At 37.8% G+C, this 23,021-nt stretch overlaps 1 protein-coding gene across 11 annotated transcripts in view; it reads left to right on the plus strand.

Moving 5' to 3' along the window:
- Nucleotides 1-23,021, plus strand: part of PALLD (palladin, cytoskeletal associated protein) — a 208,325-nt gene that overhangs the window by 162,560 nt on the left and 22,744 nt on the right. For 8 of the 11 annotated variants that reach the window (XM_069786624.1, XM_069786646.1, XM_069786680.1 and 5 more), the window contains 4 exons: nt 6,998-7,696; nt 19,711-19,846; nt 22,214-22,315; nt 22,886-22,936. In XM_069786624.1, coding sequence (XP_069642725.1) covers nt 6,998-7,696; nt 19,711-19,846; nt 22,214-22,315; nt 22,886-22,936 — 988 coding nt within the window. Of the gene's footprint in view, nt 1-1,905; nt 1,924-6,997; nt 7,697-19,710; nt 19,847-22,213; nt 22,316-22,885; nt 22,937-23,021 lie in introns of those variants that run through there. The other 3 variants (XM_069786708.1, XM_069786635.1, XM_069786718.1) reach the window with 3 other exon arrangements.

Here is a 23,021-nt window from a genome sequence, read left to right on the forward strand (position 1 = left end):
ACAGGTACAACTGCCACTTTTTAGGATAGACAGAAAAGTATTTAACAGCCAAATTGCAGCAGGATTTCCTTACAAGAGACTTCACAAACAAAATGCAGATGCAATGCAGATGGTTTGCGTTTCTCTTCTGTGTGTATGAAGTTTCTCAGATGAAAAGTCAAGCTTAGTTTCATAGTGTGCTCATAATACAGTACCTGTGTTGGCTCTTGCACCACACTGATTTTACTGAGAGTGCATTAGGTTACAGTGAAATTAATTATAAACACTCCTGTATATTAACCTGAAATATGGAAAATGTTATTTGTCGTGTATCTGCATTTTCAAATTGTTAAGCTTTGAAGGGCAACTAATAAAAGTGTTGAAAGGTTGCAGGTGGTGGAGATGGTTCCTAGTTATAGCTCTGTAGTTATTCAGCACAAGGATTAAATTGTAAGTGACAACCTGCATCCTCCCTGAAATCTGTTAGTACAGACAAAAAATATCTCTGAATGTTTGCAGGGTAGAACCCAAACTGGTGCTGGTTTTTGTTTTTCCACACAGTGTCCGTCCAGTTCCCCCAGTTCTTATTTTAACTGATAATTCCAGTCTTATGTAAATGTGAACACCTGCATGATTTAAACCAGTCCACATTTCTTGCTCACAATATAAGGGATTGCTCAGCATCAGGAAACTTAATGCTTGAGTAAACATATTTATATTAATACAGCCTGAAGTCTGTCTGTGTTGAACACTGGAGTTTTCGTAAAAAGGGGGATCCGTTCTCCCTTTACTTCACCTTCTTGCCTTGTTACTTCACCTTCTTGCCTTGTCATACATGTACATTTTTAACATTTCTAAAAATGAGTAGATATTCCTTCAGTGGACAGTTTAGTTGGAATTACTTTTGTATTCTGAGTATTTATTTTCAGTACAGCTGTTAATTAATTCACTGCTAGCTTAAGTTGTTGTTTTCATTTTTAACAACTCTCAACCATTGATAAATCTGGTGGAAAGCCTTAAATTATATTAGGAATTTTGTCAGAGTACAACTCCAGATATCAGTGACTACTATCAGATTTTGGATGAGTTGGTATGTGCATTTCAGTCTCTTAAATAGTAACTGTCAGAAGTTTAGAAAATGACTCATTTTCAACAGTACTGTTTATACCAGTAAAATACAAATGTTGTGGTTGTAGAAAGCAAATTAACCAGTGTGTTCAAGAGCTAGCTTTAACAAGACCTGGCAAGTCTGCCATGAGAGCTGCCCAAGAGCCACAGATGCCAAAGCACTGTGAGTCTTATCTAGTGAGGGAACCACAGCAGCTCCCAAGCTCCCACTGCTTCCAATTCTCCATTCCTTCTTTGCCTAGCAGCTATGCAGTTGGGTTGCCAAGGAACTACAGAGATATAACGGTACGTTATACATTCTGATTTTAATAAATTACGAAAAATATTCCATCCTGGATTTTATTGTATAAATATCTCAGTATAGATATAAATATATACATATATAAATATATCTAAACACAGATACTTGCTGACATGGAAGTCAGTGTTACCTGAGATGAGCCCTTGCCTTTTAATGCAGCATGATGGTGACTGTTTCACTTTTGGTAGAGCGCTGGCATTATTCTGAAGCAGTAGTATTGAGTTAAAGCTAGGCCTTCATTGGAAGGTAGATTTCATGGAGGCAAGTAGTTGTTACACCAAAATACAAATACAGAGGTTTTCTGGCATTGGTTTCAAATCTTAATTTAGAAAACTAGCTCAAGCTTTTAAAGTTGTGGTTAATTCTGGTTATTTTCATTCAAAATATTCCTGTACTTTTGTTTCAGAGGTATGTTTTGTATATTGCTGTAGAACTGCACCGTCTGTTTCTCGAAGGGCAGATCACTGGTAGGATTGTGAAGGGGCCAGTCTGCTTTCGCTCAGGAATGACTTGAGGTAGAAGTGAGCCTGTTATTCTTCCATACGTGAAATAGATAGGACCCTTTCTTTCAAAAAAAGTTGCTTTTCTTCATCTGCTTCCCATTTGCTCCTTTTCTTTTGTTAAGATCAGGACGGCCAAAATCAGAAATTTTAAAAAGTTATAACATAGAAAAAATTTATTTAATCGCAGTTCTTTATCTGTGGTGCTTTATTTCAATCTACTTCATATATTGTGTTGTAAAACACTGAATAAACTTACCACACTTTGTGGTAGACACTACTTGGATAGGGTTCATTTTGTATACGACTGATTCCCTCAAGGCTTGGACAGCATCCCCCTACCTTTGGAGAACATCACCCTCCAAGATAGATAGTCTGGAAAACTGCAAATAGTAGGGTGCCTCCCAGGAGAGGGGCATTGTTCCTCTAAATAAATTTTTTTATGCTCTTCACAAACCCAGAGATGTAAGGTAAAAATAAAGCTGGTACATATCCTAATATTGGGAACCTGTGAATGAGACTGACAGGGAACTTTCAGTATGAAGGATTTATTGCATCCCTGAAAATGCCATCTGCTCTAACATCCCTGCAATCCAGCAGCCAGTTACTATTGAGACTTTCAGAGATGTACAACCATCTACCTACCTCCCCTCCTCCATAGCACTGTGTCCAGGCACTTGGAGTTATGGTTCCTGATGGTGGTTGTTACCAGTTTAGCTCTCAAAGTTGAGGACTGCTCTATTAATTTCAAAACAGTGTGATACAAAGAGGGTATCAGGAAGGAAAAACATTATGAAAGTGGCATAAAAAGATGAAAAAGCCTATTATGATCTAAACCAAGTGCATACCTCAGATCATGAATTCTTGAGTAACTATTAAAATATGCCGTATGTATTGGCATCCTTAGAGAAGATTCTGATCACCTCTGTCTACTATTTTCTCATACAATCAGAGTGTTTTGCTTTTAAAAAGATAGTATTCTGTAGCTGCCCACCAAGAAACCTAATGTCTCTAGTCTTCCCTTTGAACATCTCTTTTCAAATGTTTCTCACTATCATTTAGCTCTGAAAATCATCACCTTACTGAGCAAGTTCCAAGTGCCCAGAACCAAAACTGTGCAACTGTTCTTACAGGCAATGCAGGCCAGAAACCTCACCTCTGTTGCAACAAGTATCTGCTTCCATTAAAATATTATTGCTTTACTGTTTGCATTTCTTTAACTGTTTTCGCATACTGTTGTGGTTTAACCCCAGCCAGCAACTAAGCACCACGCAGCCGCTCACTCACTCCCCCCCATCCAGTGTGATGGGGGAGAAAATCAGGAAAAGAAGTAAAACTCCTGGGTTGAGATAAGAACGGTTTAATAGAACAGAAAAGAAGAAACTAATAATGATAATGATAACACTAATAAAATGACAACAGTAGTAATAAAAGGATTGGAATGTACAAATGATGCGCAGGGCAATTGCTCACCACCCGCCGACCGACACCCAGCCAGTCCCCCAGCGGCGAATCCCTGCCCCCCACTCCCCAGTTCCTATACTAGATGGGATGTCACATGGTATGGAATACATCGTTGGCCAGTTTGGGTCAGGTGCCCTGGCTGGGCATGAGAAGCTGAAAAATCCTTGACTATAGTCTAAACACTACTGAGCAACAACTGAAAACATCAGTGTTACCAACATTCTTCACATACTGAACTCAAAACATCGCACTGTACCAGCTACTAGGAAGACAGTTAACTCTATCCCAGCTGAAACCAGGACACATACCTATTAGAACATTTGAAAATGTATATAAAAATCTTGGTTAAGAATATCTGGTATTGGAAAAAAAAATCATAAATACTGAAGCAGACCTTTTGAAAATATTTATGTACTACTAGGCCTGCTTTTCAGTAAGTTGCCGAAATTTCTCAATATTTGCTTTACCCTAGTTGTGATTTTTAAAATTACTTACTTTTGCCATTCACTGATTGAATTTTACTAAAAATTTACTTCCAGATGTTAATTCTTACATTTTTATAATTAATTTTTTGGCAAAACCAAAAACTGCACATGAGAAAATAAGTTTTATTCTCTGTTGTTTAGACAAGCTTGATGCGTTCCCTGAAAGCACATGTGCCCTTTAAAACACTGGGATTACAAAACATATTTCAGTTAATTGGAAAGAGGATGTAATTACAATTAAACTAATTTTTCCTGTAATCTAATCCAAAAACTGAACTCTTTTTAATTCCCTTCTTTGTTTCCGTACTGATGAGGGCAACATAGCATACCAATTCCCTTGCATAATTTTGACTGCTGGGCTCTCTATATCTGTGGCACAGCAGCATTATCTTTCAGGGACCTACCTATGTAGAGCTTCCATTGCTGTCGGTGTCATTGCAAAGGAACACTTGTGACTTTATTATTTTTTTCTTTTTTTTTTCTTCTTCATAATGACACATCCGTAGGATACATCTGCTCAAGAAATTAATAAGTATAGGGCAGTATCTGCTGTTAAAAGAATAGCTCTGAGGTGGAGAACATTCCTTTGCAGACAAGGATCGTGCATTTCTACCACTGGAATGAAAATTTGCTCTAAAAAGATCTTTATGGTTTTTGCTACGTGGACTGATGTGATAATGATTATGTCTGCATGTTATTTTTCAAGCAGATATGCACTTGCTTTGTCTGGACCCTAAGCTGATCAAAAGCTTTGCAAATAGAATTAGTGCTGTCCTGAGCTAATAAACCCTGACTTACAGGCACGTATATTCTTGTGGCCTCAAGTCAAGCTTAGCGTGAGAGCAGAGCAACCTCACATTTGCCTGCCAACCTTTTGTAGACATACCATGAATCTGGTCTTTACTTCTGCCCGGACTGGTACAGCAGCAGTTCAGTGGCAGGCACTGTAGTAGTATACTTACCATTGACAGGGCCATAGATGGTAATTTGTGTTATGCTGTTGGCTGGGCACATCGCCATGTGACTTGGCAATGAAAATAAAAAAGTCCCAAGACGAGGCATTCTGACTTGCTTTCAGCACATGTTGGGTAAACATATGAGTGTTGAAGACAGCTAAGCTTCTTCTCTATTCAATGCACCATTTATAATACTGAATTTCCCCCATTTTTTTTTAACCTTAGCCTCTCTGTAATAAATAAAAAAATTATTGGGGGCGATTATGATGGAAAATAAAATAAGTATTATTTGTAAATAATTTTAGAGGTGTTGCACAGTAAGTCTGCAAATATTCAGACTAAAGATACAGAATGAGCTGAAAGTGGTGATCTTACAGAACCTTCTCCTTCCAATCAGAGGTGACCTGAAGTATTTCTGCCATCAGCCAAGAAAGTCAAATGATGATGGGAACTAAAATTGTGCTGCTTTAGCCCATTTATGTAATTTAGCAAAAATCAAAGAATAAGGTTCAGCCCATGTCCTATGGAGTGAAAAGTTGAACTGATAGGGATTTAGATTTTATTTAGATTTTATTGTCAACAGTAAAAAATGAATATAAAATTTACAAGTGAACTACAACATTTCGATGTTTTTGTTGCTGATTTAATTAAAAGGGAAAATGCTATCTCCTCTTTAAGTACTGAAATATGTATTGTTGGTGAGATGACTGATGCTGCTAGAATTGAACCATCTTTATGACAAAAAAGAAAAAAGCAACCATTAAATGTAAATGACTGATTTTTCAGTTTTCTCTCCTAAGCAATCTTTCTACCCTTTTTCTTATCTGAACAGTCTCCTTTGGCCTGAGATCATAAGCAGAATTATTGTCAGAAAACATTTTCTGGGAAATGTGGATGGTTGGAATATCAAAATTAATCTTAGAGTGGAAAGTATGATGATATTACCATTTCTAATTTTGTTGCTACCAACAAAAGTATATTATTGTGCCAGAATCATACATTCATATGCCATGCATTAAGCAGACAGCTTCTAAAATTTCTGCTTAAATGACCTAAATTATATATAAACAATGACACGCTTGTATATAATAAAGTATTTATATATTAAATATACAGAAAAGGTATATGTGCATATGCTGAAACTTTGTGGACATCTGGAGTATTGAGATAAAGTTATGATTTCCAGCTGGAACATGACAATTTTTAAGCAAGTCAGTCTGATGTATTTTAAGATGATAGACCACACAGTTAATTTGATCTCAATGTCATTCAAACAACTGTATTGTGGACAAAACCAAAAGCTAGCACATGGTCTGCTTTGCTTCACTGCTGAACATTTTGCTTTTCTTTTTTTTTTTTTTTAAATTAATTAACAGTTTTGAGTGCTCCTGCATATTAGCTTTCTAGACTTTATTGTTCTGCTAGTGGATGTCTGCATTTCTAAAAGAAATTCTCATTTCCATTTGAGCTGATAGTACTGCAATTAGCAATTCCTCAGAACTGTATTCAGTATTTACTAAGATATGTTTAGGACCTACAGTTAAGAATAAAGCCTGGAAAAAAAAGTGGGATTAAAGACATGGGGAAGCTCAGTTCACCATTTCCTTAGGTTACAAATATTTCTTCGAAGTCTTCTTTGCTCATCTACAAATACATGGATGGTTCTCACACAAAAGTTTGTCCCTTGTCTCCAAGTGCTTCATTAAAAGTACGGCAGTAATTAAGTCTGTCCGATCACCCTACAGAGCCTACAGCAGAAATCAAGGCTGAAGTTGTCACTTTGGTAAATATCTGAGGCTTACTATTGAAAGAGGGCCATTGAATGAAATAGGCAAGAAATGAAAAGAAACCTTGATAAGAAATTCAACATTTTTACCATTACTTATATTATCTGGATTGCTCCTTTAAATATCCTAAGTGTCTTCAAATTGTCTTATAATTTACCTTTTTTACAAATTGAACTTTTATTAGGCAAATACTTTTTCCCCCCTTCTTGAGCTCAAAAAATGGACTTTTATAGCAATGTTTTAGCTCTGAAGAAATAGGGCTATGCAAGATATGCAAACACTTTGAACTTTCCTCGCCTTCTGATTTTCCTAGACAATAGATCAGTGGAACTTCTACCTCCTCCCCAACCAACACTGCATGTCTGATCATCTTTTTGTCTATTTTTCCTTCCTACAGGGACCCTATAAAAATACAGCAGCTACAGAACCAAATTCGTCTGGAGCAAGAAAGTGGCCAGTGGTATCGTCACCAACAGCAACCTGATCATCATCAGCAGCTCCCTCCCTCTTCTCCTTCCTTTCCTCCTCCCCCCTCCTTCCAGGAGCTTGAGTCCAGCCAGTCTGTCACCTCTCCTGTGCCAATGAGTATTCTTAACTCTCATACTTCCCCAACCATGCAGTCTTCCAGTTCCTTCAACTATGCTCGGCCTAAGCAGTTCATTGCTGCTCAGAACATCAGCCCTGCTTCAGGTTATGTGACTCCATCTTCAGGATCATCTACATCCAGCCTTCCTTCTCCTATGTCTCCAACTGCTTCTCAGAAACAGTTTGGGAGAGTGCCTGTTCCCCCTTTCTCTCAGCAGTTTGCTCCAGAAGGGGAATATGCCTGGTCTCCTTCTTCTCCATCCCCTCCTCCCCCGCCTCCACCTGTCTTTAGTCCAACCGCAACATATCCAGTGTGTGATTCCTTTCCACTTCCACCTCCGCCACCCCCTCCTCTTCCTTCACTTTCTTCACCTTCCCACAGCCTGTCTCCAACTCCCAGATTTCCTAATTCCGGCCAGTCTCCAGCAGCTTTTCTCAGCTCCATGCTGCCATCCCAGCCACCACCCATTTCTGTCAACGCATTAGGCCTCCCAAAAGGAGTGACGCCTCCGTAAGTATCAGCTAATGAGCTCCTTGAGTTTGACTGTACTGAAGATTGTACTGAAGATAATTGCACTTGCTTCATTTTATACTTTTCTTGGGTCCTTTTGCTGTTAACTGCTACCTGAGAGGGAGAGATGTGGGAATTATTTGCAAATGCCTCTGTGCTAGAGATGGGATATAGTTTTCTAACCCTCACAGAAGTGAGGTTCTGAAAGAGTCCTACAGTGGGAACACAAAAGAGGAGAAGCCAAAGGTTTAAATTTGAGTTGATGAAAATATGAGAGCAGCAGCAAAAGACTGTGCATGCCCAGGGCGGTAGAAGGAGGTCCAAGAAAACCCTCTTCATGACCCGGTTCTTTTAAAGTCACATATTCAGTGATGCTTGCAGTCTATGTTCCTATTACATCTGCAGATAGAGAAGTATCAAGTAAAGTGAGCATTGTTTAGAAGTCCCTATAGCTCTGCGATACTTAAAGCATAAGGTATTAAAGTATACATCTGACAACAAAGTGGTCATAACGATATATTGACTTTTTGCTAGAGTTTTTGTTCTGAGGATGTTTGGAAAAGGGTTTAGGAGGGGATTTAGAAAAGCAGTGCATAAAAACAAACAGAATCCCTCCCCCTAACAACTCTGCATACTTGTTTTCCCCTTTTGTCTTCTCTAAAGGCCAAAATAGTATTTTGGAGCATGTCAGCTCCCATCATAGATCAGTTTGTCTTTCCACTGGCACTAGACTCTCATTCCATCCTTAGAGAACAAAGAGACATGCTGAAGAACAAAAATGAGAATAGCTGTATCCAAGGCTTATTTATAACTTTGTCTAGAAGTTTGTCTAAACATATCTACGGTATCTAGGTGACTTGCTCAGCTACACACTGTTGCGGTGGGAACTTCTGTTATTTCAGTCCAAGATATGAAAAGGAAGAGAAGAAAGAAAGCAGACAGATATCAAAGTAATAAATCATGTATATGCTTTAAAAAGCATTTCTTTATCTTGATTTCTGTCATATAGCTCATTCATTATGGAGTCTGGCCATAAAATAGATTTAGGAGAAAAATGAATAAATAGTACAGTTTGCCCTTGCAGTCATAATAGTTGTGATTTTCTGTCTTACTGTGTTCTTTGCGCTGGCTGAGTTTCTCTATCGATAATGACTGCTGAAAGTTGCTTGATTAATTTACTGACAGCTTGACAGGTAAGCACAGCCCACAAAAGCCTGCAATTACCCCTGATTTTCCAGCAAAGGCTCTAGTACAGCTATATAGCTCTGGATAGGAACTGGATTCTCTTTCAAGTTCCTTTCTGTGTGCTGTGAGGGTGACAGCAGCAGATCGAGCCTCTGCTGTGTCCCTCTTTCGCTGTTATGCTACATTCACACATGTTCTCACTTGAGGCATTAGCTGTGCTCTTTCTCATTCCCTTTGATCTTTGGACAGAGAGACAACTCTGCAAGGATGCTTCCCCCTTCCCCATGCCCCTCACTTCCCCAAGCCTAGCAGCCAGTCTGGGTGTGCACGTGATGGTGTGTCTATCCCCCGGGACAAGGCAGCAGCCTCAGGCTCTGAGCTGAGAATGAGGTGGTTGGCTGTTTGGCCTGCATTCCCTCAGGAAATGTAGTCCAGATGGGAGCTGGATCATGTTAACCATACTGAATGTATGTGTGTATAATTTATGTATATGTATATACACATGTGTGTGTATATATATACGATGAGCATTTGTCATCTGAATTATAACATTAAAACATAGTAAAAGATATACTGCATGATGAAAAAAAAAATCTATTGTTATGTATCTTTGATGCCAATTTTTCCCTGGCCTCTCCTTTTTCATTTTATTGTGTAGGTTACTAAAGTCTGGTGTGTCTCGCTGAGTAAAATCATTCTGTTTCCCATCATTCTCATACCACTCCTGAACAATTCTTCTTGCCTCCCTTTCCCCCACTGCTTTTGGTATTTTTGCTTTGCGCTACAGTCTCAGTTCTTTTTTTTCCCCCACCTTCACTTTTTGCTTCTTTTCCCTCATCTTTTGCTCCATGCTCACAAATCCTCTCTTCTTGAACACATTTATCTTTCTGAGACATTGTGGGTTTTGAGCCACTCTCAGTATCCTATAACCTCAGCCCGTAGTCTCACAATGTACTGCATGATCTCCAAGATCCATTGACTGAAAAGGATGATACTGTTTCCTGACAGTGTGCTGTACAGAGTGGGTGTTAGGAAGGAATTGGAGCATTCAAAGTTTAGCTTCAGCTCAGCATCTAAAATACTAGTCAAGCCATTTAGCTTTGTCTCTGCTTCTTTGACTCTGCTTCAGTCATATGGTGGTGATACTAAGAATATGATAGTGGGTTGCTGAAAGTGAACTAGGCAGAGTTTGAAATACCTTTCATGAAAAGGAGGTACATTTTTTTACTAGACATTCCAAATACACTGTTTGAAGTGGTAGGATTTCCTCTTTAGACAATAACTTCATGATTTATTATATTTTAACGTCAGTGGAAGTAGACACAGACCTGTCATTGCATTTAGATACTTCAACACTTTCATATCAAGTGTCTCTAGCAGATAAAATGCTCTTAAAACAGTTTTCCTGTCTACTTTCAATGTTTTCATGGCTCCTTTCTCTTGCTTTGTCTTTTTTGTATGTGTATTTCAGGGTTGGTAAATCACTGTTCATATTTTGATTACATGGTCTTTTTACCATGGTTGTTTACTCTCTTCTTTCCCAGGCATAGGTGCTGTGACACTGGTAGCCAAATATCTGAAAGAAAACAATAAATATTTAGCCTTGTCAGAGTGGCTTGTAATTACCACAAAACATTGTTTGGCAGAGTAAGAAATTCTGCAGACTATTTTCATAAGCTATGCATCTTGATATACTGTGGAATTTATTGAATAATTGTTTAATTTTTCATACATTTCAATGATTGTTTCATTATTAAATCTTAGAACAATTACAGATCTGCTCCTCAGAATCAGTACTTAGGCATCATTATTATTTTCTTCAGATTGCTTTTGTGGTAGAAGCAGAATAAAGGTAAAGTAAAAAACATTTCAGGTGGAGGTAATTATTTTTGAGAATGGTCCGAGGCAGCATCAGTGAAGTTTTCTGTAAAATAGAAAATACAGTGGTTGTATAAAAAACAGCAGAGTCTTCATTTCTCCTCATGGGGTCAGACCTTCCATCCATCAGCTTTCTTCAGGCATTTCTCTTCCAGTGTATGTATCATCTTTGTTCTACTTAAAAGAAAAATTAACCCAAGGAGGTGGTGTGCCTTTTTTACATAGGAGGTCAGACAAAACATTTCTAACTCTTTCTTCCATCCCCATGCTCTGTCTGTGAGCCCATGAGTAGTAAATACCATGCTAAAGTTTCAGCTAAGGGTTGACATTTTCCTTGGTTTTGGGTCCTGAGAGTCTGTGGAAGTGATAGCATTATCTAAACCTGTTTGATCAAATGACTATTCTTTCCAGTCGATAGATTTGGAAACATTGCACTGGGGTTTTTTTGTTTGTTTGGGGTGGGGGTTTTTGTTGTTTTTTAACAACACTTATTCTTATAGCCTTGCCTGAATCATGGGAATAGCTACTTATGAATTTACTACATTTTATTTGGACATCTGAATCATGGAAAGCAGCTTTGTGTCATTAGTACCTACTAATTCACCTTTAAATATTTTAAGCATTTATTTGCAATAATTGTATGGTAAATGTATCAGTTCAATAAAATAGATATCATCTTTCCAGTAAGCTCTAGACACTTTGTAGTGACCAGCATTTTCAAGCTGTGACTGTGGTGGTGTTAGCTGAACAAGCTTTGGGAATAACCTTTTTTTTTAATTGATGAAGCAGCTTTGATAAATTCATGTCTTGCCAGAGCATAGTGTTATTAAAAAAAGAGAAGTGCTGGTGGAACTGCATAGCTAATTAAGTGCTTAAGGGAATTATGAACACTCGTCAGTTATTTCTGAAGTAAAACTTGGCTGGAGTTAAGATTGTTGGATATTGTTCTTAAAAATCTCAGTTCTTCCTTTCTTTACCTAAAGAAAACTCTAGGGTGGGTGGGTGGATATGTTGGACTCAGGTTAGCTTTTGGTTACAAAAGACTTGCAGGAAGCAGAGTTAATGTCACAGAAACCTAGAATTGAGGGGGGTTTGTCCACAGTTAAATCTGTAGAAGCTAGAATCTGGTCTTCACTGTTCATAGAAAAAACAAATTATATCTGTATGAAGAGAAATAAGTATACTTACAAATTCTAGGTAAGCACATACATTGGTAAGTTCACGTGAGCATTTGTGGAAGAAAAATTAATCCCATGAGAAGGATTTAGTGGCTATTTAGTGAATATATAAATAACAAGAATGTAAATCCTACTACAAAAAGGTGTGGAGTGATCCAGCCTGGAGAAATGGAATCTCTAAGTATAAAAACCATGTATTGTCAGATATATGTATATTCTTTTGAAAGCAACTTGAAAAATTACAGTATTTTCTCAAACTAGACACTTTTCCTTAAAGTGGACTTAAAGTAAATATCTTCAGTAGTATTACCTTAGTCACAAACAGAAAAAAATCTGACTGTATAGAATTGGTGAAAGAACATGACTTTCTGGAAAAGAATGGAAAATGGAAGAGAAAACATTGTTTTCAAGACAAGATTGTCTATAGTATCTTGTAAAATGTAATTAAATAAGCTGCTTCTATCACTCTGCATAATAAATTCAACTGCTGTTTCAATCATCCCTAGAATCTTAAATCCAAATCTTAAAGGAGATTCCGTGGGAATCATGAAAATAGCAACATCAGAGAGAGATCTACACTTTTTTCCCCCTCCGAATCAGAGCTGCTGGTCTCTTCTTGCAGCTGTGTACTGTGACTTGTCCATTGAATTCTGTCTCAAATAGCACTGAAGCAAATATTTTAGTAACCCTTATGTTCCTTAAATCAGTTAGCAATGATGGTCACAACTCTGAGGAAAAGCTACACTTCTCCATCTTTTTATCTTACAGCTTTCAACAGTCTCCCAGTACAAATGCCAGCTTTCATTTTGGAGTCAACTGTATTGCTGTCCTATGTAGACTGGACATTTACTTTTACCATTCCTGTAAGTTATGTCTGTCACAACTGTAAAAAAATGGAGGTTACCTACAGTATGATTGATGTGAAAGTAGCGATATGTAGGAGGAAGTACCTTGATTAAGAATTTCAACATCAAACTGAGAGGAAAGGTCAGGGTGTTTTCCTGCTTCTGAGGGAGCTCACCTCATCTCTGTATGCTGCCTATTCAGTCACATCTGGAGTTATCCTGGGATCTCAGGAAAATATATCTGAAGACAAGTATTTCTGTAACTGGAAAAACTCTAGCAAATATTAGTGTTTGCATTCCTTCCCAACCCCCAATTTTCCTAAGCTATTGCTCCTGTCCATTAGACCATTTTTGTTTAAAATTTCTTGATTTATTGTGTTGCACCTTCTTTTCCCATGGCTCAAATACTACTAGTGGCTGTTAGGCCAACACCTGAGTGGTTTATCTGCGATATCAGATCACTTCTTGTTGATTGTGCTAAGAAGCGGCTCATACTGGGGGCTTTGTTTTTGCACAATGTAACACCTATGCACGTGAATATCATGAAATACGTGTCTATATCAGCTTTTTTGAAATATGATGAATGCATGTTTGTTCTTCTTGAACTTTGAAATCCAGGTTGTGCCCCAGATCTAATCAGTTAAAGTTGCTCAAAAGCAGAGATCAAGGATTTAACATGGAGACACACAGACAGTTGCCAAAATAACTGATCTACTGTATCCTGACAATCATTGCATCTGGAATTCTTAATTTTCAAGATGGTTTTATCCAGTTCTTTTTCTAAATGGTATTTGCAGATGCTTAAGAATGTTGTAAGATGACAAGTGAACTTAACTAAGGGAATTAGTACATATACCTCTCTGTTGAAAAGAGAGGCAGGCTGTTTGCAGCATTGCTTTGCAGCTTTTTTTGGTCTGCAGATTTTTTTCTTCAGAGGAGTTAATTTTATAACTTCCTTATTTTAAGCAGATCTGAATGCCACAGAAACATCTGTGAATGTAGAAGCCAAGTACAGTGCTTGATAGTTGTGGAGACCTTAACCAGTAGCCTTTCATCAACTGGAATAAAGGGTAATATTTTGGATATATTACCTTTTCTGAGTCCAGTGTAAGTTTTTCTTCACATGCTTCTGACATTTAACTTGTTTTCAAGATTTCAGGACTATGAGGACTGTGCCAGCCTTTTCTACATTCGGGAGCAGTCAGTGCTTTAGTGATTTCTTCTTGGCCATCAGTTTTAGCATAAAGCTGGTAACAATCATAAATGCAGATAAGGTTATCGGTTACAGAATAGGTAGTATTATTTAAATTTATATCCAAATATGTGGACATACTTTGAAAAGCATATGGCACTTGTGTTTCTATGGTAACCAGTGCAGCATGAGGCAGAGGGATAACTTGCTCAAGTAGGGAAGTTCAGTTCAAACAGGAGAATGAAAAAGAAGTAATTCTTCTTTTAATGAGTAAAAATGCATTTTTAAAGATAAGCCTTAGAAAAATAAATTTTTGTGGTAGGCATGCAGTTTGTAGCTGAGTTGTTCTCTGTGTTATCTAATCATTAAGAAGGATCAACTTGCTCAGAAATATATATTATTCATCTCAGTCTTGATCCTATCCAATGCTGAGGCATGATTTATTTATTTTTTTCAACTACGGTTTCATAACCTTTTCTTGGGTGGTAGAAATAATTGAACTTTTGTTACCTTTGTTTCATTTAGAACAAGTCATCCTTAGTCAGGTCTGTGCCTCAGGCATTCCCTTAATTCAGATGCATGTAACATCACATTACTGAACAGAGCTGACTCCTGGTCTCCACAGCTTGTATGACAAGATCAGACTAAAGCGATTTTAATATGCAGCTGCAGCTTCCAAGTTTGTGACCTGTTACAGTGCTTGTAGTAACTTTGTTCTTACAGTAAGTGAAAAATGTATTAAGTGGGCAGAAATTAGCTGTATTTTTGGAAGGCTTTAGTTTTAAAGGAAAAATCAAGTTGCTGTTGATTACCTCAGTACCAGAGAATTGATTTGGATTTCTGTGAAACTGAGCCATACTGGCTGCAAACAGGAATTTGTTCTTGGAAGGATAACAACAGCCAGCCTGTTGCCCTTGTTTACACTGTAAAAGGTACACAGGAAAAGAGGGAATCACATCCAGCGAGCACTCTGTGTAATTAAAACATGAAAAGTACTGCTGGTTTGGCCTTCTTTCTAAACAAATGTTAGGGCAAATGCTCAAAACTAAGGAGAGCCAAGACAAAGTTGAAAAAATCTTTGCTGTGGAAAATCTCTGTATGAATTAAGATGACTGAGTTTTGGCAATTCTGTTGCACCCTTTCTGACCAAAAGAATTCAGACTTGTGTGCTTTTATCTACATCTGTATTCAGACCCTCAGTGACTTAAGTGATGCATGTTTCAGAGGTGCTTAAAATCTATGTGAGTTGCAGCCTGATTCTCAAAGGCTGGTAGTTTCTTTGCACATTTGTGGTGGTGGTTGTGTGCTCAAGACTAATAGTGTCAATATCTTGAAATATGCCTTCTGAACATACAAATACATAAATGAATTGGCAGAATGTTTTGTTTGGTATTATCCCTGAGAAAAGATGAAAAGAAAGATGATGAGTCACTAAGCAGGACACAAATCTTACAAACTTAATGCATCCAGATAAACGCATGTAAGGATGGTGAAAAATATTTGCAAAAGCAGCTGAAGAAAGTTTGCTGCCAGGCTGTCTTGACATGTAAACTATATCGCAAGCTGAATGGAGCTGTGCTTTGGAGGATAGATTTACCAAGGACCTCCTATTTCTTGCCATTGCCTTGTAGCTGTTTTGAAATGCATCTTAAGAATGTATGTCTTAAGAGCTAACTTGGTGTGGAGGTATGTATGTATATATATATATTTATGTACATATATTAAAGTGTATATATGTAGAGAAAGAAAGATTCTAAAGAGGGGGTGGAAATAGAGAATCTGCAGGAGGAATTACATTTCCTCATGCACGTTGTCTTTTTTTTTTTTTTTTTTTTTTTTTGGCCTAATTTAAAGTAGTCCTGCAAGAGAAAGACAGGTTTTCTAAAGGCATTTGAAGAAATTTTGACTGATACTCATTTTTATAATTACATTTTTAAACCAACTACTTCCTTGCTTAAATACTTATTTGTAAATGTAAGTAAAGAGAAGAGAATCTATTGTTCAGTCAAGTTGCCTTGACCGGGTCGTGGATGACACTTCCACACCCTCTGGGTAAAGCTCAGGATGTTCTGGCACATAACCAGAAATCTGGAAGGTTGTTAGGGTGTCTGCCTCTCCTGTTAAAAGCCACCAGGGATCCCCAGGCCATTGCTGAAATATTTGCATACCTTGTTCTTAAATAAAATTCCTTAGCTTCCCTACATGACTTGTTCTAGTGTTTAACTGTCACTGTTGGAGGGTGGAGAAAGGAGAGCTCTACATTGTTTTTGTCGAAGCTAGGCCTGTTGTTCTTCAAGCTGTTGTCTACTTGTCCTCCTCAATAGACACGGAAGATCATTGAATGCCAGCTATTTTCTGATGTTTTATGTTTGATTCACCTCTCTATCTTAATTCTCCTCATTTCCTACCTAAATAAACAAGATATTTTGTGTGTGTGTGTGACATAGCTTGTCACAAAAGCTATGGTTTTAAAACCATCTGACAGTTTTCTTGTTCTAAAACTTTCTAATTTGCTGTATTTTTCTTGAAGAGCAGTGGATAAACTGTATTCAGTGTCCAACAGCAAGGAATAAAAGAAAACAATGAAGTTTCATGTCTTATGCTAATGTGTCCCAGAATTATATTTCTTTTCCTTTTGAAATAATGGTGTTATTGTCCAAGTTTTAATCTCACAGATTCTTGAGAGGGGCTTAATATGTTAGTGCTAATTTTCCATTTGTATTGCTGTCATGCTTTGAACATTTTTCCTGAGTTTCATCATCATTAGACCACCTCTAGACTAATTATGAAGATTATTGTAAATGACAGTTGTTACCTGCAAATGAGTTTCAACCTCTGCAAGTTCAGTGTCATCAGCCAATTTGAGAAACACGCTTTTTTATTTCACTGTTCCAGTTGTTAAGGTTCAAATACTAAGTACTGAACTTAGTATACATAGACCTTTGAAAGAGCTTACTGGTCTGTATTCTTCCAGTTTGATGGAAAGAAAAAAACCCAACCCTCTCTGAATAGCTTTTTCAGATAGTTATGCAGCCATATAAAAGAAATTTCAGCCAGACTCTGTTTCCCTGATTTACTAGGGAACTTAACTGCAGCTCCTGAAGGCTTACTCAGAAGCCATAAACTGAAGTGTATCAAAGCTATTTCTTTTTGCCTATCTGCATGCCCTTCAGCCTGACAGAGAGAGAAATGTGAGGTTTGATATGATTAATTTTAATTTCCTTATTATCCTACATTGTTTTGAAATGGACTGTAATACTGTTTTCTTATATTCAGTATGGACGTTGAACTTAATGACCTGTAATTCTCTTGGTTCTCCTTCCCCTTTGAAAAATGGGTGTGTTTGCTTGGGGCTTTCTGTTTTCAGAGATAACTGATAATTCAGAAAATGCTTTCACTTGTTACTTGAAATCCACTCCAGAGCACTTAGCCCATCCCCCTCTTTTTGTGCAGTGTTGTGACTTTCTCGGGTAAACTATACGTTTTACCTTTACAGCCTATTGAGTGGAAAGCATAAGCAGGCCTTTTTCTGCTAAGACTCTTTTTATCATTCAAGTATGAAATTTGTAAGAATGTGAAATGAAAACTATTTCTTAAATGTATCACTTGGAATTTTTGAGGTAAGATGCACGTCTCCATTAAAAGCTCGCACAGGGCTTCTTCAAGGTGAAGCCAAATTTGAAATTTGCTGCCTTGAAGTTGGCCGGATTTTTTTTGTGTGTGTGTGTCCATATTTAAAAAGGAACAAAGTTCGGTTCCATGGCAGTGCTTGGCTGGGTGGGGGAAGAGGCTGGAAAGTGAAGGGAAAGACTGTGAGAAGAGAGTCAGATGCCACCTCCCCACTAGCCTTCCAGCAGTTGGTCCAGTCTTCCTGTGGGACATTAACTTCTGATTCCCTCTTCCCACTTTCTCCTGTCCATTTTCCTTCCATATCTTCCTTTACATTTACTGTCCCCAAATTTCTTGAGTTACTGAAGCATCTCTTTCTTGAAGACACCTTACCACTTCCTCTTAGCATTCTCTTATCTCCCTGTAGAAGGATAGTTTTCCTCACTTCTTCCCCAAAACAGAGTGGAAGAGATTTTCTTTGTTACTGTGACTGAGAAGATCCCAGCGAAACGCTGAGACAATTACTCTGCTTGGTGACTGAGATCTCCAGCTAATGGCTGAATGTTTCTAGGGTGAAGGATGTTGTTCTCTGGCTCTTTGCAACATTAGGCAAATGTCTGCTCTTCTTCTGCTGTGATTTAATGTGAAAATGCAGTTCTTTTTACAATAACTTCACCATTTTCCCATTTTAAATTTACTTTCAGTAACAGAATATGAAATGTTTTAGGAATTTAGACAGAAATGTTTCCAATTTTTGTCTTCTCCATCTATTCACTTAATTCCTTTTTGGCTTTTGACAGCATATGTGTATTGTTTCATTTTAACTAATGCTAAAAATTACCATTGAAAACACTTGCTGAAGAATGACGTTTCTCTAACCACGTTACGGAAACATAGTACCAAACAATATCCAAGAAAATTTGTTATCTTGTATGATTCTTGTTTAACATTTTGGTGCTGGTAATTAAATTATTAAGTTGTGTATTGGAAAGAAGTTTACCCCTTACATGTTAGTCTGACTTTTTCCATCTCTGTCCTCTGAGTTTGGCAATTTATTTGATTCGATTCCATATTTTGCATAAGTCATTCCCATGTAATGGGCTGAGCCCTATTCATGATGAAGTTAACCCCCCCCCAACTAATGTTGAATCAGTATTGATGTTTTAAACGATAATGTATGACTTCACTGGAGAAATGGGTGTGCTATGAGTTTCAAATACTGATAGCAATGTTGATTTCTTCACAACTGTGTAAGAACAGCTGATCTCCAGTAGAAACCACCGTTATTGGGCATTTCTAGCAACAGAGCCATCATAACATTACTGAAAAGTGTTAAATATTAGTGCAGACTGGAAAAAAATTTCCTGTGCCATTCCAGAAAATGAGAGCAAGACATCCTGAATGTGCAATCATAACTTGTAGACTGGTATGAGGAATACCTTAGCCCTGTGAATACAAACTGCCAAGTGGTTGCTATTCCGCTGTGAAACCCTGCTGCTGAACACTGCTTTACAGGGATGATTTTTCTTTTTGCCAGTGTAACCTAGACCCTGTGAAGTCTCTGACTCTTCTTTCAGAAATGACATTTACATGTTGCCTTCTGGGTATGTGTTCAGAGATATGAAGAATAAACATGAAGTTATGCACTGTGTATTGCAAAGCTGTAACAAGGAATTAGTTAATAAATAATATAGGAAATTAATAATTAACTTCCTTGTCTTAACATCTTTCTGATCTTTAACCACCTGGTACTTCACAGGAAACTAGTTTATCTTCCATCCCCACTTATCTAGTCATGCTTTCTCTTTCATGTTTCCTCTCACTTTGCTTTATTGCCATCGCTCATCAGTTTCCTCTTTAAGTGTATGGCGTTTACAGCCACCACTACGCAATCCTGAGCCCTATTTTAACAAATGCATGAATAAAGCATAGTTTCAACTTTTGTCCTTAAACTAACCATTTAATCAGTGATGTGAGTTAGAAGGGACAGCATAGTAAGTAAGGTGCCAGACCTCTAATTTCAAAGACACAATGTTGTTTTCGTCGCTAATAGCAGTGATTCCAGATAAATTTCTGAATAACAATGATTTCAGGAAAGCTCATGAATTTTCCTGTACTGTTTTGCAGGGGATTTCCCAAGAAAACAGGCAGAACTGCTAGGATAGCATCAGATGAAGAGATTCAAGGGTCAAAAGATGCTGTAATTCAGGATCTGGAAAGAAAACTTCGCTTCAAGGAAGACCTTTTGAACAATGGGCAACCGGTATAAAAACATAAAATACCCTGGAGAATGGGAGTGGGCATGAAGGGTAGTTTCTCAGATATGCTGCATATAAAATAATTGTGGGTAGATTATTTTTATATTTTATGTATTTGTTATTTTAAATTGCATGTCCAAGGCTGCATTTCCATAAGGAATGATAGTATACATTTTGGCCTATTGTTCCTTCTCCTGTTGGGCAACTTTACTTGGACTTAGCAAAGCAATGGAGGGCTCAAAGATGATGAATTCGCCTAAGAAGCCTGCACAACCTGTACATCAAGGGCTTTTTCAGCCTCAGAGGCCGTTTGCTTTTGACTGTTCATCACTGGGTCGCTGGCCAGTAAGCATATGCATAGCTCTTGATCAGTCCAGGCTCATTCTACCTTTTGCCCAGCTGTCGGGCAATGGGGGAAGGAATAGGTGGTAAGTGGACATTGGAGGGGGACAGGGCAGTTCATTGTGAGAAACAAACACATTAGGAATCAGGCATCATTAGATCCTGCAGCTGTAGGACTTTTTTGACCAATAGAATAAAAAACAACCTGTAGTACTAACTTACAGACTTTATCAAGAATTAACGGTCTGCTTGAGGAGTCAAGAAATGAGGTAAAATGGGCAAGTGTATCAAACAATTGAAATGCACAGCCGCAAAGTTCTCCATTAATTTTTGTGCATTTTAGCATATGCATAAAAGATAAAATACCAAATTCTTCCCACTCAGAGTTGATGAGAAGCAACTCTCCTAAGACTTGATTACAGTTATTAAAGCATTGATTTAAATGTCTTTGAAGCAGGAATCTCTTCTAAGAGGAAAGTAATTTTAAAAATGTAGACTGTCACCCCTGTTTGTCAATCAAGTGTCTTCAAAAGCATCTGAATGCCTTGGGAGACCTTTGTGTCACTGAAAGGTATTGTGCTTTAGGTTTCTCAGGACCATGCTCGGAAGTTTGCTGTTTGCTACTGTGTCTGAGATGTGGACTATGGTGGTTTAGTTCAAGACAGCCCACGAGTCAGACTATCTACTCCACAGCTGCTGGATTCTGGTTCTCAATAAGGACAATGGAGTGAAGTAGGGAGAATGTTCAGAGCAAGGAGTGCTGCTGTACTTACCTTTCCCCATTGACTGCATAGGGTTTGGCAGTTTCCCATAGCAGTTAAGCAGAATCACTCCCATAGTGTATAAGTTGCCATTTTTTCAAAGGAGGTGGGCTGAGCTTTGGAAAGTGAGAGACGTTTGGCCTGGATAAATGAATGGAATGTCCTGAGAAAGCCCACATGGCCCAAGGAAAAAAAAAAACCAAACCCAACTGTGATCAGATGATATGGGAGCTTGAACCAAGTGAACTCTGGGTTTGTGCTTGCCTTGAGGCTTTTGCCTTGCAGATCCTGTCTTGAGTGATTCTGTTTGTGTAATCATGGCTGTGGGCACTTGGAGTCATCACAGAAGAAATTAAAGCAAAGAAAAGTTCATGACTTGCTTAGACATTTGTAACCAAGCCAAGATCGGTACTTAGTTTTCATGAGTCTCAGCCTGCTGGTTTAGCTACAATATGACATATTTTAAAAATTAATTTAAATGAGCTTTTTAAAAAATGGAAGCATTAAGTGGATGTAATGTTTTACAATTTCCATTCATTTTTCTGTTTAAATGAGGCATTTCACCATGTAATGAGTTTGCCTTTCAGTCACTGGCATTTTTTTGCAATGTTGACTTGTAAGAAAGTGTCTAAGTGCCTGAAACGTGTTATTGAATGTCAAAGGAAAATTAATAATGAAATAATTGAATTGTACACTTTTCTTTTAACTTGCTTTACCATCTGAGTGTAAATTGTCTTTTATAAGTTGTCTCCTTAATTTCCAAAAGAACAAGAAGAATAGAAATAAAAAACCTTAAAGAATATATTTTTCTATAAAGCTGTCATATTTTTGACAAAATAATCAAGTAGTGTAGTATCTCCTTAGCATTTTTGGCAGGGTTTTCTGCCACGTGGTTCTAATGTAAAAATTGAGCAGAATGACTAGGAGTAAGGTTTGGGATGATTTGACATGCACTTTTTTGATGGCCATGCTGATTTAAGCAGTTCCTATTGCTCATTCCTGCCCAAGTTTCTGGCAAGAGGATGGAAACAAATGGCAGAGTCAGGGCAAGGGTTGCTTAAGCCAGAAGAGCCATTTGTAATGCAAAAAAAATGCATTACAAACTGTGGTAGAAAATTCCTGTTAGAAACATATTGCTGTTCTCTTTTATTAACGTTACTTAAAGCACTGCTTACTAACTGCCTTGTAGTTCTTAATGAGAAATAAGAACTTTTCTTTCTTCTTTTCCCTCATCCTCATCCTCCACCCCCCCTTTTTTTTTTTCCCCAGAGATTAACTTATGAGGAGAAAATGGCTCGTCGATTGCTGGGAGCAGACAGTGCTGCAACTGTCTTCAATATACAGGAACCAGAAGAGGAGCCTGCTATACAGGTGCCACATAACTCTATAATTCCATAGGAAAATAAAAAATTTCTTTCAATTTTTCTTTTTCAGAGGCTGTGATTCTCTTTTAAAAAGTTCTATATAAGACAATAAATATACATAAGATAGGATGGTTTTGATTACAGAAGTCATATGTTATATATCAGTGAAGTAAACTGGAGGATCACATGCCTGTTGCTCAGCTTTTCCATACTGAATAAGGCTGAGAGTTCTCAAATGTCTGCTCTCTGCTTTAAACTCTTCCGTTTATCCTATTCTGTCCTGACCTTTAAGTCTCTCAAGGCAAAAATACATCTACTATCTTGAAACCATCTTCTCTTTATGTGTGTAATCTGTACTTTTTGGATGCAGACAAAAAACACAACAGAAAGTCTGCTTGAAAGGCCAGGTACACGTTCTCCATTGTTCAGATGCCAGAGTTACTATTCGGAAACGTGTAGCATTTGTTTGGTTATGTTACCACATAAAGTACATTCTCCTGACAAAAACTCTGAGAAACTGTCATGGATGCCTCTTGGTCTTCTTTCTGCCTCTTGATCTTTTTTTCTACCTTTGCAGGAAGCTCGCTCTGTTGGTGCTTCTGTAGTGAGTCCTGTGGATATTCAAAAGGTTAACATTTTCACCTTTTTTCTGTCTTGCTTTTTTGTCCATTGACTTCTTTTCTGTCATCTTTGCCCTTTCCCCTCTACTATTC

Source organism: Haliaeetus albicilla, chromosome 1 (assembly GCF_947461875.1).
Source record: "Haliaeetus albicilla chromosome 1, bHalAlb1.1, whole genome shotgun sequence".
Taxonomy (NCBI): domain Eukaryota; kingdom Metazoa; phylum Chordata; class Aves; order Accipitriformes; family Accipitridae; genus Haliaeetus; species Haliaeetus albicilla.